Source organism: Symphodus melops (genome assembly GCF_947650265.1).
Source record: "Symphodus melops genome assembly, chromosome: 6".
NCBI classification, from domain to species: Eukaryota; Metazoa; Chordata; class Actinopteri; order Labriformes; family Labridae; genus Symphodus; species Symphodus melops.
In genome coordinates, this window is record NC_136696.1 from 15948130 (window position 1) to 15962854 (window position 14725).

General features: G+C 36.5%; 1 protein-coding gene across 2 annotated transcripts in view; it reads left to right on the top strand.

Annotated features, from left to right (window-relative positions):
- The first annotated feature begins 6604 nt into the window (after window positions 1-6604).
- The window catches only part of chd2 (chromodomain helicase DNA binding protein 2), a 28129-nt gene continuing 20008 nt past the window's right edge, over window positions 6605-14725 (top strand). For both annotated transcript variants that reach the window (XM_079345889.1, XM_079345890.1), the window contains exons 1-5: window positions 6605-6935; window positions 8316-8380; window positions 8511-8583; window positions 11687-11736; window positions 12727-14635. In XM_079345889.1, the coding sequence (XP_079202015.1) occupies window positions 14574-14635 (62 nt within the window). In that variant the 5' untranslated portion in view covers window positions 6605-6935; window positions 8316-8380; window positions 8511-8583; window positions 11687-11736; window positions 12727-14573. The remainder of the gene's footprint in view (window positions 6936-8315; window positions 8381-8510; window positions 8584-11686; window positions 11737-12726; window positions 14636-14725) is intronic.

Here is a 14725-nt window from a genome sequence, read left to right on the forward strand (position 1 = left end):
TTTGCTGACGTGCTATACTAACAATCTCTATTCTGTTTGTTAAACAACAGGGCTCAGTCAACAGAGACATGTGTGTCGCAGGTGTAAAAGCAAACATGAGAATATCCATTACCAGTTGTCACGTAAACAGTCAAATGCTTAATTGTAAAGTATGAGAATTAGTGAGGGCCTGTTACTTCAATCTGTGAAACTACTATGAATGAATGCAGATGGTTGTTGACAGTATTGGTTATTTTTCCACTAAGTGAGCCAGCTGCTAATTTTACGCTCTTCTATTCTGAAGAAAGTTTTTTTTTTTTTTACAGCTAAGCGAAGTATGAGAATTAGGGGTCACCATGCAATAATGCAGGAATAGAGATTCATTTATTTTGAATAACCAGGTACACTTTTCCTTAACAATTAAGCAAACAATTAAATACTGATCACACTGACAAAGCATATAATTCTTCAATACTTTATAACTTAAACTCCCTCATAGTAAGTCTAAGTCTAACCCCAGTAATCAGACTTTTTCAGGTAAAATTATGAAAAGCTTTTTTTGTCTGATTCTGTTCTAACTTGGGCAAGCAAACAATGTAAGACCACAGGTTTTTAAAATTAATAAATGTACAAAATGGAAAGGGCATGCCCATACTACTTGTTTGTGAGTGATCTAAAGTCACGTCAGTACAAATGTGACTCTCTTCTGCTGTACTGTCTCAGGTGTGTTGTCTACGGTACTAGTTTTTTAGACTGGCTTCAGGTGTTGACTGTTAACAGGAGAGTTTACTTTTTAGTGTGGGAAGACAGGATGCCTTAAAGTAAAATTTTCCAACGTGCATCGTCAAATATGTATAACATATAATCATATTTTCTGCTCTATTACTGTATACAAATCTTTACAATTTGTGTAAACAGCTTCTCTAGTCTTTAAAGATAAGGAGACCTTCAAACAGTGATACAAACCAATAAATTAGCTAAATGACAAGCTTGCACATCCTATTATAATAGTCATAGTTTTGTGGGATTTAACAATATCACATCCTTAAATAGGTAAAGTATAAACATCAAGACTCAAATAGTAGACAGCCAAAGCTTGGAGCAATGAATTATCATAAATGAATAAAAACTGATGTGCTTAAGTGGAAAAGTAAAGCCTATTAGAATAGTTCAGACACTCAGCTTTTGGGGATTCAGTTTCTACTTTGATGAGTCGGACCAAGAGTTTTTTTTTTTTTTTATCATTTGAGAGACATTTGTTAATGTTAGCTTAGCATTACTAGCAACGAGTACTTTGTGTGAATAACCTCTGATAAATCTTAAGAATAACTCATTGACAAATGACTACAAACATTGTATTTTCATCCAAAAGGAACCACACATTGACTACTTTTACAATAAAACATTTTTATTCATTATACATTAAATATATCTTGTTAGTCACCTGTTGCTCCACATATTTGCCTGCACTCCTCTCTCTCAACCAGGAAGTGTTAAACAGATGAACCCAGCCTTGGGTTTATATGGGGGTGTTTCAAGTGGAAGGTGCCATGACTGGTGGAAATGAAGGAGTCACTGTTGAGATTAAAAATGTTAAAAAGGCTGATTAACTTTAATGGCTTTTAACTGTTTTTTTAAATTCATTTTAATTGCTGTTTGTATGTTGTGAGTGTAACGTCTGCAGGACTCCCTTGAAAAAGAGGTTTTAACCTCAATGGGACTTCTCCTGGATAAGCAAAAGGTTAAAAAAATAAAACAAGTCAGTTCCTCCAGGAGTTTGCAGACTTTTTAGGTGATTCTTGCGGACTATAATGCCTTATTTTGTGGCACCTTTTCCAAAAAATTGCAATGCATGTTGCGATGTTTTTAGCTGTTTTTTTGCAATTAAATTGCGGCAGGAAACAAATATTACAAAAAAAAGTTGCAATATATAATATAATAGTTGCAAATTGCATATAAACAGGGAAGTGAGTTTGGTCCGTGGTCAAACTAAAGTTTGTTAGCGTATAGCGTATAGCACTATCAGATTGGTGGGAGTCGCGGGGAAAACTATTTTGATTGTTCAAATTAGCAGAAAAGTTTCGGTGATTGGATAAAATTGCAAGGTCGCCCAGAAATTGCGGGGATTGGTTGAATTTGCGTGAATTGTTGCGATCGCAACATTGCGACTTCCTGGAGGGACTAATAAGTATTAACTTAACCGAAATGTATTTTGACATGCTTTGTCTCTATTGCGGATAGTATGTGTTGTTTGTATAGATAATACTCACCTTAGAGTAAATTGATTTCTGACCCCGTTTGGTTTCAGGTTTCAACTCCCAGGTTTAAACTTCTATATAAGAGAGGGCTTGGGGGCCTCTTAGGTAGTAGGAGGTTGGAATTGAAGTGGCACAATGCTGGTGAGTTTCAACAATTTGTCAAAGAGTGTACACAGCTGCAAGGGCCCATACTGGTGGGCCTCTTTTTAGCCTCTTATGTTTTAAATGGTGGACTTTTAGCTCTCCTTTGTATCACTTGTTTTACCTGACTTTTATTAATGTTTTAGCCAACATTTAGCAAATACATTTTAGGACAATTTAGTTGTTTTTATTTATTTTAAGTAGGTTTTGGTGCAGTTTAAAGGTAATCTAGCTCATAAATAAATCTGTTGTACCAGCACAACAATCATAGCGTATAAGCATATGATATTCAATTCATTATTCTTTTGAAATTACAATATTCCATCTCTGGGTCATGCTCTGGTTCAAAGAGCATGGCCAAGATTCAGCAACGGAGGCTGCCAAGCTGGCCGATGTCTTTGTCATGGCACGGAGAAAGAGTCAACCATAGGGCTACAATGCAGGGAGGGTCATAAAGGACAGCCACAAACCAGCCCAACAGTGCCAACAGGGGGCAGCAACCAGTGCATGTCAGTTCTCATGTAGGAGGTCCTGTCAGATAGCAGGCCAACAAAAGCCTCTAGTAAAAAGCTAATTTGTTATCTATGTGAACTTAAAACCATACTTAACCCATTTACCTGAAAAACTTGGCTATATAACTGTTATAGTTAACCAACAGTTGGAGGTTTTGCTTACAACATTAAAAAATATGCTTCCTGTCAAGATGTTTTCAGGATTCAGGGAAAATCTTGTCCTTCAAATCTGGAATCTGAAGGAGGTAGTAAAAATGCCAAGGAATGTCCAAACGGTTATGTGATTGTGAATTGTTTGTTTTAGTGATTTTTTAATTTTAATATTTCTTTTTTCTCCCTGTCATGATGAGGTCATATTTTTTTTCACTTAAACCAGTAACTGCGTAGAGCTAGGACTGTATATTGTTTTAAATGGATTTGCTGGAACACATTATCCACACAGACAATGAGATTAGAGTGCGAGGCCAGACATAGCGGAACAATTTACGTGGCTTAAACGGTGAATCTCCACACTCGGCACGGTGTTTACTGCTTACGGTTTGATTGCACTGTTAGGCTTTACATTGGTCTGATTGACTTCTATACTGTACTGGTATCTGCAATGAGCAAACACAATATACATGAGAAGGTGTGCTAGCTTGATGAGCACATGTTAACTTGAACTTAGCTACAACTTGGTCAACAGTCGCAGGTCAGTTAGCACATCAAACATCAAATACACAAGTAACGTTAGCTTATATTAGTGTCTACCTTCATCACAAACACAGACAAACGTCAATGTAAAAATAAACGAGAAGTTTGTGAACAGCTCAATATTATGTTCCCAAGGCTGCCCAACGAGTTGTCTGATTTAAAACACTAAATTCAGTATTGAACAGTCCTTTCATAATATAACACAGTATAGGGAATTTACAACACCAGTAATCGGAAAGAGGAAAAGAAAGAGATTGCGCAAGCTATTGCTCCCCGCCATGCTCTCCGGGAGTAATGAGGGATTCGGGTTCACGAGTGATTGCACGGTAAAAAGAGTGGAAAAGTAATATAGACGAAGTGAAAAAGAAATAAACACAAAAACAGTAAATATTTACTCGTCATAGCAATGGTACTAATACTTATCCACAATATCATCATCCTCATTAGTGCCACCATCATCATTAATACCATTAGTACCATTAGTAACATTAGTAACGATTCAAATACAATATTTAAAAAACTTGAATAAAGTAGTCTGTGCTGTTAGGTGACCAGGGGCCGAAAGAAGGTTCAATAAGGTGGACAACTAAGTTTTCTGTTTCAGAACAGCGGAGTTTGTTAAATCAAGTCCAAGTAAGTTCACTCAGTGTTCAGTGCATACATCAGGACAATAAAAAGCAAACATTAATGGAGCACAAAAGTGCTACGATTAACCATGACATGATTGACTCACTGTTTGCCTATAACAACAGCATTACACCCATCATCACAACATGTGAACGGTTTCTAAACAGGACAGTGCGTAAACATCTCCTGAAGCTAGACAACATCCTGACCCTCTTGACTTGGTGGTAGATCAGATGACAGCAGCCATCCCACCACGGTCCCTAGTGACTTTCTACAAATATAATCACCACAGATAGATGAGTTCTCAACTTGTCTGGTTGATGTTCCACCTGCAGTAAGCACAGGCTGCCATCAGTCCTCTGTAGACCTCTTTTCTTTATCTGACCATTGTTATGGAAAATTTTACAAAGGTCTCATATAGTCTGTCATATAAAATGTATCTGAAATGTCTTAGAATACTACATGCACAGCCTATCCAGTGTTTTGTTTTCCATAATTTGTCACCCTTTATTCTATTTCTCACCATTTGTACATGTGGGAAGAGTCACCCAGGCTCTTTCTCACTAGAGTCCGTCTCCTTCTCAGCTTGGGAGATGGTAAATAGTCACATAGGGTCTTTTTCTCACACAAGGAGATAGATCGTGCCCTGCCAGGTGGGTAGTGGTTCTATGTGGTGATAGGGAGTGCCCTGTGTAGTGTGATGGAAATGTATATGTGTTCATGTTTGCTTTTTCTCTGGGCCTCTTTCTCTCCTCTCCGTGTGAGTAAGGGGCCTTCGAACGCTGATTCTGCCTTCGAATACGTTTTCATTGAGACCAGATCAATCTTGGGTTTTTTTTTTTAATAGTTCTTCTCACTTTTTATTTTCACTCTTTGGTATTGGAAGAAATCCACAACACCATACTGCTCACATCTCAGATACAATGTCTGCAATCACCACTGTCCCTCCTCTGCACTGTATGTGAACTAAGATGCAGGATGTGAACTTACCTGGAGACACTATTTGTACCTGACTTGCAGCTTTCTTAACAGTAAACATTCTGCATGTTTGTGTCCTGTTGTGACTAACATTAAAGTGTGTATGCTGTACAGACTTTTAATAGTGTTAAAAGTAGTAGTCACGTTTTTTTCTCTGAACATTGTGTTTTGACATGTGCAGAATGAACAATTAAAAAGATAAAAAATGTGTCTGCTTTTAATGGTTGTACAGTAGAACATCTTTTGCATATCCCCTTTCTTATGTTTTGAGCAGCACTAACTTGCTCAACGCATTTAAAAACCTGCCTGCACTGAAATGAATATAAACACTAACCTGTTTAAACCCATCAAACTAGTCATTCGATATAAGGATGTGTTCACCTCCCTTGAAGGAGCTATCTGTAGTGTACTTATAGAGCGCTTCTGTTGCTAGGCTGAGGATCTTTTTATAGAAATCTTCCACTGCAAGGAGCATGCGCTGTAGTGTTCAACATGTCATTGGTTAATGACGGGGGTGGAGTGCATACCACAGCCTCTATGGACTTTGTACTAAAGGCTGGACAAGATGAAGTTTTCCAAGTTTGGTGTTCCCTGTTTGGCTACTAATTTTACTAATCAAACATGTAACAAATATCTGTAACAATGTCATTTTAGTCATTCTGCCACAAACAGGGGAAATGCCTTCTGTCAAGCCTCATAGACAGCAACAGTGTTGAGTTTCAATATTCAGTTGAACCCCAATAAAGATGCTCTCACTTTTAGATTTAGGCGATTATTAACATGTAATGTGTCACACATAACATTCTCGACAAAAATGCAATGCCTCCAAGCCCCTCATAGACTTCATAAATGTGAGGAATTATGTCTATTGTTTGAACTATGTTGTAGCCTAAATGCCAGATGATTATAATGTATTTTTTTAATTAATTAACACAGTTGCACTTATATTTCTACGTTAATACAGCTTTTTCACTGCACAAAGTTCTGTTTTGGAGCATTTCTTTTTCTTCCTACTATGGCTTAAGCCTATAGCCTAGACTATAAACAATACTGACTACAGTCTATGCTCTTAAGTAGACTAAGTAGGCCTTTATAAGTATGGAAGGAGATTTGGCAAGTGGTTAAATAAAACGTGTCCATTTTCCTTAACACACAAGACGAACCTCCCAAAATAATGTAGCATACTGTGATAAAACAAATTAAACTTTTTTGGGGGCATTTTATTTTTTCATTTTCTGAAGAAAACAATAAGAATAGGCTTTATCATATTCATGGATTATATGTGTTGTATGGTTATTTGTTGAGTTGCCTAAATCCCAATTACTCAAATCTGCCTTGATTAAATTGTAGTATTGTGTCTTTTTGATAACAGCAATAAAACGAACCAAAACAAAAAAACAAGCCAAACGTTGTTTTCATTAATTGTACCCATTGTGTTGAACTTTTTAACTTTTTGAATGTATGTTTGCTCGGGCTGTTTTCAGGCTACGCGGGCTGTTAGCGCTTGCCTGATGAGGAAGTGGAGTTTGGCTTACGTTAGAGGAAAGTGGGCAGAGCCGTGAAGGATATGAACTCAGGCAGAGGCGGAGAGGACGACACAAGCAGCAGAGGAGCGAGGCGTCAACAGCGGTGAGAAAGGAAGGGCGGAACGATGCAGCCGAAAGAGCCACCAAAACGTCGAAAATCGCCCCAAAAGGCGACACTGGCCAGGGCAGACGACGGGGGATAGACACGGCCTGGACAATGGGTAAGAACTGAGCAGTAATCATACGTTAGACGCCGTTAAAGAAGACTCAGGGCTGTATGGCAAAATGGTGGAAAGAACGACAGATAGACGCAGTGTTGTAAAAATGGCCATGGTGTGTTGTCTGCGAAGAATACAGAAATCCATGGAGTACAAATGGCAAATAAATGTGTTTTAAGGGATGGAATTTGCATCTTTACTAGCTCTGTTTAGACTGTACTGGGTTAGTATTTGGACTAGCTGATTTGTCTCGACATGTTAGGAGTTATTTCAACCTACGCATTTTAAATTTGCTTTGTCCTTGAAAGGGCAAATGCCCTTGTCTGAATTTGCTCGACGAAAACCTAAATAATTATCAAATGTTTTGTTTGTTTTAATGTTGGACTGAGTTTGATGGACGACAACACAACTATCTTGTCCAAAATTTTGATTATTTTCAGTTTAGTTGTTTTTTGGTGTCTTTCAACGATTTCTAAATAAAATAAATAATTGGAAAAGTCATGATTTTCAGTTAAATCTTATGGGAGGGTGTACAAACGTAGGAAAACCATGATTTAAGTAAGTGGTAGATGCTGTATACTTATAATTTATTAATAGTTTCTATAAATTGTGTTGAGTTGTTAAAATGCTTTAGATATGATGATGAATTTGAATTTTCTTCATTGTAGGCACTGAACATAAACAATAAGTGATTTGTGGGTCAAATAAAGATTCTATATGTTATGAAAAGCTGACATATACATCGAAATACAAAATAGGGTGTTGGCTTTTAACCCTTTGAGGTACTGAGTGGAGAGTGAATTTAAATATGCACAATAATAATTTTCCATGTTAAATAACATTTGATGGACAGTAAAGAAAAACACATTTAAAAAAGGCTTCTCTATGTATGTGGAGTTTTTAATGATAACTCAACATATTGTATAAAACAAGATTTAAGAAACTTACTTCTGTTAGTATCTTATTCTCTCAGACAATGTTGATTTATCCAGATTAGTGTGCTAACATTATACATTATATAACAGATTTCATACAGTGTTTTATGGGAGAAGTTAAACTATATTGTTGAATTAGAAGGATTAGTAAAACCATGCACATAACAGAATACTCTGTTAAAGGTTTTCTCAATTGAATGTTACTGTTGATGACAAATCCAGTTGCATTTTAGCCGCCATAATTAAAAAAGATCTAACCTTTTGCTTAATACATACACATCATATTACTAATTCATTTTAAATGTTAATGAGCGGAGACTTAATCATGAATAACCTTTCAAATGTTCCAAATTATACATTCTATTATGTTCCATATTTCTGACAAAGTGGAATTTTTGTTAGCTTTGATAACATGATTCAAATCTTTTCCTTTTTTCGTATTTTGCAGGGATTCTTCTGACGTTCCAGAATAACTTTAAAGAAGAAAAGAGACCACCTGACCCGAGCTTAATGGTATGTTTTTGCGATAATTTCATGCTTCATGTGTCTGTCAGTACGACCGGCATTTTTGTCTTTACTGCGTCTTACATGTAGCCAGTAGGGTGTGCTGTTGTTACAATTTTTTCCTGTTTCTATTTTAAAGGGTTGACATTTAGCCACAACCATGGCGTCAAGATTAAAAAAAGATCCGGGTCATTTGCGCTACAGTGGGGAATGTAAGTATTAATTCAAAGCTTCTTTAAATGTCTACATACATTTACTTGCATGTTATCTGTGCCTTAATCTCTGCAATAGTGTCTTAATAAACCACACTTACATCTAGGTAAAAAGTCCATGAACAAAATGTTGTATAGTTTAAATTGTTTGATTTATTAACCAAGAAGTGCTTCTTATACTAATTTAATAAATAGCTTGTATGCATTATATTAATATATTTTTAACCAAAGCAAGGACAGTAGTTAACACCTAAAGGACATTTCATTGTTACTTTTCAATGTGATAGAAATATTTATTTCAACTCATTTAGAAAAAGTGCATGTGTCCACAGAGGGCGATTTTTTTGCGCTGGCAGCATGCACAACCCTTGTTTCAGAGTGGTTGTCACCCGCGCTTATTGTTGCTAGGATACGAAAGCAAACTTCTGCTTCGCTCTGTAATGTCCGTTAGCGGTCTTAACTCAACTCAAAGAAAAATGACTAAGTAAACATTAATACATTGTAACGTAGTCATGCCCTGGTATTAGCAGCAGCTCTAGATCTTGACATTGTATCCTTGAAAAGACGAGTCAGACTAGCGTCAACTTCGCCATTGTAATTGATGAGGTGGATATTTGAAGTCCTGCGCCGTCTTGATTTTGATTGGACGGTGAGTGAGAAGAGATATGGATGAGCATCATACTGTTCTTGAAGTGAAACTTCTTAGCTGCAGGCGATGTGAGCGCATTAACAAAAATAAAAACGGCTAATGATTTGCGCATTAGCGCTCAGGACAGCGAGAAAACGCCAAACTACATTGCTTTTATCTTAAAAACAGGCACTGCCAGTGCAAAGAATTCATGCCCATGATGCTAAACACAAGTTGTGTTTAATAACGCCACCTGCCCTCAGCCGGGGCTGTAGCTCGAGTTAATGTACCATAATGCTCTACTACCATCATGTAAACCAGCACAGCGGATGGATGACCTCTTATGGTGTCGAGTGGTTTGGCAGTAGATTAATCTAGAAAATGTAGAAAAAGTTTAATGTATACTATTATGGGCTTTGTCTGTTCTGAGTGCTTTTTAACATTTGACCAGTTGACAAGTCTGGATTTAAATTTGGGTTTAATCGACAGGAAAATGAGTCCTTAGCTCAGACATAGCAAATTAGTTTTACAGTTCTGACACTTTTAGAAAACAAATTATGCCTAGAAGTTATTCTCGAAGACAACTCTAGTCTTTGCAATCTGTTATTGTATCGTCAAAATGTTTGAATAACTGATTTAAGTTTAAGTCCGAAGGTTGTTTTTTTTTATACTAATTTTAAAGATAGTGCTTCTTATTGTTTATTTTAAGAGACAGTTATTCTAAATAGAGTTTTAAGATTTAATAATGGTCTTCTGTCTTGTGAAAAATTTGATTTTCAAACAATGATTGATATAACAAAAAAAAGTACTTTTACCAGTTTTCTACTTCAGACAAAAACAGTTTGTAAACACAGGCCCTCATAAGGCACCCTGAATACTCTAAATGACAAACCCCTTACCAATTTTCCAGTCTTAAAAAGCACAAAGAATCCAAAATGAAACGCGGTCCAACGCTTAACACCAACCACCTGCTTGTTCTGACGCATGCAACCATAGAAAAGCATAAACCTACAAACGAGTGACAACCTCAGTAGCTGAGAAAGGAGGCCTCAAAGTAAGCTAGATCGGTTGAGGTTCCTTAAATGGCCAGTTGAGGCAAATTCAAAAAGCCCACCGTTACAGAATAAACAATTATTATTCTAGTCTTATTTATCCCCGATGAGAAATCTACTCGACCTAGCCTTAGTTGATTTCAACTAGTAAACTTTTCATCATGACTTCTATTGACGACCTTAGTAACTTTTTCTGATTTGACCTGATGACTAATGATGCCAACTCTCCTAACATTAAGTTACATTCAACACATTCTTTACTTCTATTGCTGTGACAACCTTTAAGTAAGGAATAGGTAAAGTAAGAAGTTCAAAATAAATTGTCAAGTTGTCTTTATCTGGCAAGGATAATAGTACACAAATAATTTGGCTTTTCAGTTGTACTCTTTTAATTCATGTTAATTATCGTTTGTAGAGGTCATGAAAGCCACTTATTAGGGCTATCAATGGTAATGCCCACTTTTTTTTTTTTTTTTTAATCGCATGAATCAGTACTTTTAAGGCGCACCACAGCTAAGCCAGTGCATAGAGTAAAAGAACAAGACCACTGTGACTTTTAATGGTGCAATTCACTTTACAATACTCTGGCAAAACTCAATTGTCTGGTCAAAGGAATAAAAACAATTTGATGTCCAACATTTCACTGTTCCCTTCAGCAATTTATTCGCAGATCGTGAATAACTAAACAAATTAAGCAATTAATTGCAACTTCAAAAAACTAACTTAAATTTAAACATAATACTAAGTAAGTACTTTATTGATGCAATCAGTACAATAAGCTTCAAAGTTGTCTTGGTAGGAGTCCTTCCAACAAAACTCCAATGCTAAAAGCATCCTTTAAATAGCTTAATGAAAACCCATAGTTTATTACAACATGGTAATTTAAAATAAGATTTATGATTTTGACAGTGAAGAGGCATGTGTTGCTGGGGAAAAACTGAGGCCTGAGGTTTAACTCTTTCCAGAGTAATGTATATTTGGTTTGTATCTATACCCGTTACAAAAAAACAGGGTGCTACACTGAGCATGTACCAATGGCATTGTTGTTTCTGCCATTACAAGAAAACACTAGAGGCTCTTACAAAGTAGTTTATCTGCCAGAAACTTCACATCTTGACCAAAAACAGAAGGTTTTTTTTTTTTATAATAAGACATTCGTAAAGCTGCATTTTGATTCAGATTCCTTTTGGTAAAAGTTAGTTGCTGTATTCATCCTCCAATAGATTACCAATTATTAGTAGAAATTATTAATCACTCTCTAATTGCGACCAGCACAACAGTATATTTTCTAAGAATGAATTTCCCAAATTGCATGAGAAAGGATTTATAAATAAAGCTTGATTGGTTGACATTATAACGCGTTTCTGTGTGGCTCGTGTTTGTTAATCTGCACATTATTCATGGTTCTTTGTCTCTTTCACAGGGTATGTAGCCTGGTGGGATGGTTTTCGAATTTGAGGAGAAGACTTCTCTGTAAGTTATTTACATTTAATTTGTTGTTTTGTGTGCTGATTGATTTTAATTTAATGGCTAGAAATGTAACTTTTTCTGTTAGTTTTTTTAAATACATTGAGGACACAGCACTCATATTTTGGGATGGTTTTGGCCAATATTTCTCATAACATGTTCTGCTGGGACTTTCTTTTAGCTCTTGAGGCTAGTAAATTACCAAATGCTAGCTCGTAATGAGCATAGAAGGGGGATTTTACAAAAACCCAGCCAAAACCATATGACAATGAAATGTACTTAACTGTAAGATATTTTTAAATTTTGAATGGTATGTGTATAACGGACTATTGTTTATATGGTTGTGTTGTGGGTGGGTTGTGTGTTATAGGATGCTATTGTGTTGTCCATCTGCTGGTGTGTTGTGATTGTTTTGGGGAACCTGGTCATTATTTTGCCAATTCAAGCAATGAATCCCATCCTGCTGTCGGATTTTTAGCCAACATGCCAGTTTTTGTCGGTTCAACCCTAATTATCAATATTTTTACATTACTGCTTTTGTATGATTAAATTTAATGCTAACTCATCATACCCCTAGTGGTGAGTTAATGAACTTATTGGCAAATTGTTGAAGCCCTTAGTCAACTCAAATCAAAAAGCTGGTAACTTTCAATTCGGCAAACAATATCAGTCCAGACCCAAACAGTAAACTGAAGGAACTACCTGTTCAAGGATAGCTTTTTGCAATACTCCCTAAATGACTCTGATGTAGAACAGCCTTGGTAATGAATCAGTAAAGCCCTCCTTTGGTTTACAATAGTAGCAACCGAAATGTCCAAAAAACGCGCTGCGCAGAAAAACGCTTGCGCAGCGCTAGCTAACCCAACTGATTGCTAGCCATGAATTTGTCCGTCACAATTTCATCATAGTTTAGCAGCTTTCACTACTGGAAAGTTAATTACTTTTTCAGTTGCACTGTGGGCTTACAACTTTTCCTTCTTTTTTTATCCTATCAAGACCCCATTCAACTGGATAATGCTGAAGTGGAGACAGCGTTGTTTAACGTGAAGATGGCAAGGGATTTGGCTATTAGCCAAATTTTGGCGAGATGAAACTGTTATCTGAATGGACTTTGACGTTTGGATTTTTATTTTTTACAACACAGACTGGAAGACCGTCGCTAACTGTTCAATGGACTTTTTTCAAAATAACTTTTGTTTTTGGGGAATCACAAAATCAGCCATTGTACATTTAACATTCAGATGTTGTTGTTTTTTAAAATAAAGTATATGTCCTCGTAAATTTTCTTGACTTTGTTTTATTAGCTAAACCAGAAACCCATCAAAAGACATTTAGCGTTTCGGTTCACGTTGTTGTTCATATATCTTGGCCGTTACTTATATTATTTCAGCTAATTCATCAACTTATCGTTTCCTTTAGACTGACTTAGTGTCACTAATCAATTTGTTAACGTTATTGCTAAAGTTTTCACTGTGTCAATGAATCTCCTAAAACAATCTTTTGGGTATTGCATCATGAAGTAAATATTAGGTTGATGAAGGGGACGCTGTTCATTAAAATGCATCGTCGGCTCCAGTCACTTCTTAATTTAATTACCATAACCGTCAATGAATTTAGTTAATTTGTGGTATTGCTAGTAGGTAAAAAGTTTTAGGCTTAATCAGAAATGGTTTCTAAAGGCTTTCTAAAATGGCTCCTTGTTGTCCTTCTTCCTGTCTGAGCAGGAAGTGATGAAATTGGTGCATAAAAAAATAATACACTTTCACAGCTTCTAAATATTCATACCTTTTTATGAAGTTGGAAGAAATGTTTTAACTTCTAGCTTGCGTCCTTGAGCTAATAATATATTAAAATGTTTTGATATTAGCAACATTTAAACAAAATAAAAGGGGGTGGGACTTAAACATCACCTGAGTGCTGAGTAAATGGAAATAACGTCAATCAAAGGCAAAGCTTTCAGAGCTAGGGAAGGAGCTGTAGATGGCGGCTGAGCCTTGGGAAGGGTGCCATAGGCTTTCGTCAGACCGTTTCGCGTGCTTGTTATTCGACCTAAACCGCATAAGTTTTATCAAGATTATGTCCTGAGACTGTACGGTTGCCGTTTTGACGAAAAATTGGGCGTTTTTTGGTCGTTTTCGGGCTGTTTTTCGAAGCTGCTGGAGCCGTCTGAGCTGTGGGAGTACTTGTCGTTGTTTTCCATACAGGGCTCTGGCAGTCATGGCGCGCCTCCATTTTTAGTGTGCTGCTCGGCTCTGTCGCTCAGAGTCAGACACTCTATGAAGACTTTGAAGGCCTACAAGCTTTTTGAAAAAGTCTTTTTTTTAAATAATACGATTTATTTTTAAGATATGATTGTTTCAAAAAAAAAATTCGATTCGGATGAAATGCTGTGACAAAGCGAACGCGAATCTAATAGTTCATTTATAGGTTACCCACCTTTCTCCACAATGAATTGTTTTGTTTACATCGTGTAGTGAATAATTTCCTGTTTTTTTTATCTTCAAATCTTTATTTTTCTTATCCTACTTGTGATGACGCAGTTAGAATTAATGGCATGCGGCTTGATCCGTGGACTATATTAATGTACATGTGTCGGATATTTACCTTATTGTAGAAGCACCTGTCATTGCTCTAAACCCTTTTTTTTACTATCGACCTCAATAATGACACTTGAATCTTTCGATTTAATGCCCTTTTCTTTTCTCGTGTCGCATTGCCTGGGTTTTAACAGCCATCTGAGCAAAGGGAATCTTATGGGACTTGCATGATAGTTCATGCCTCTAACTTTTTGACAGTAAATACCAGGGCATAAGATCATCCTTCAAAGCTGTCTGGATACTACGATGATGAAGAATAAAAGTAAAAAACCAGAGGATGAAGGATCGACTCAAAGCAACGCATCAAGGTATGATCCTTTTCACTTTTTCCCCATTTACCTTTTCTTTATGTGATTTGATTGTTTACATTGTCAAGCATGGTTGACCACCTGTGTATA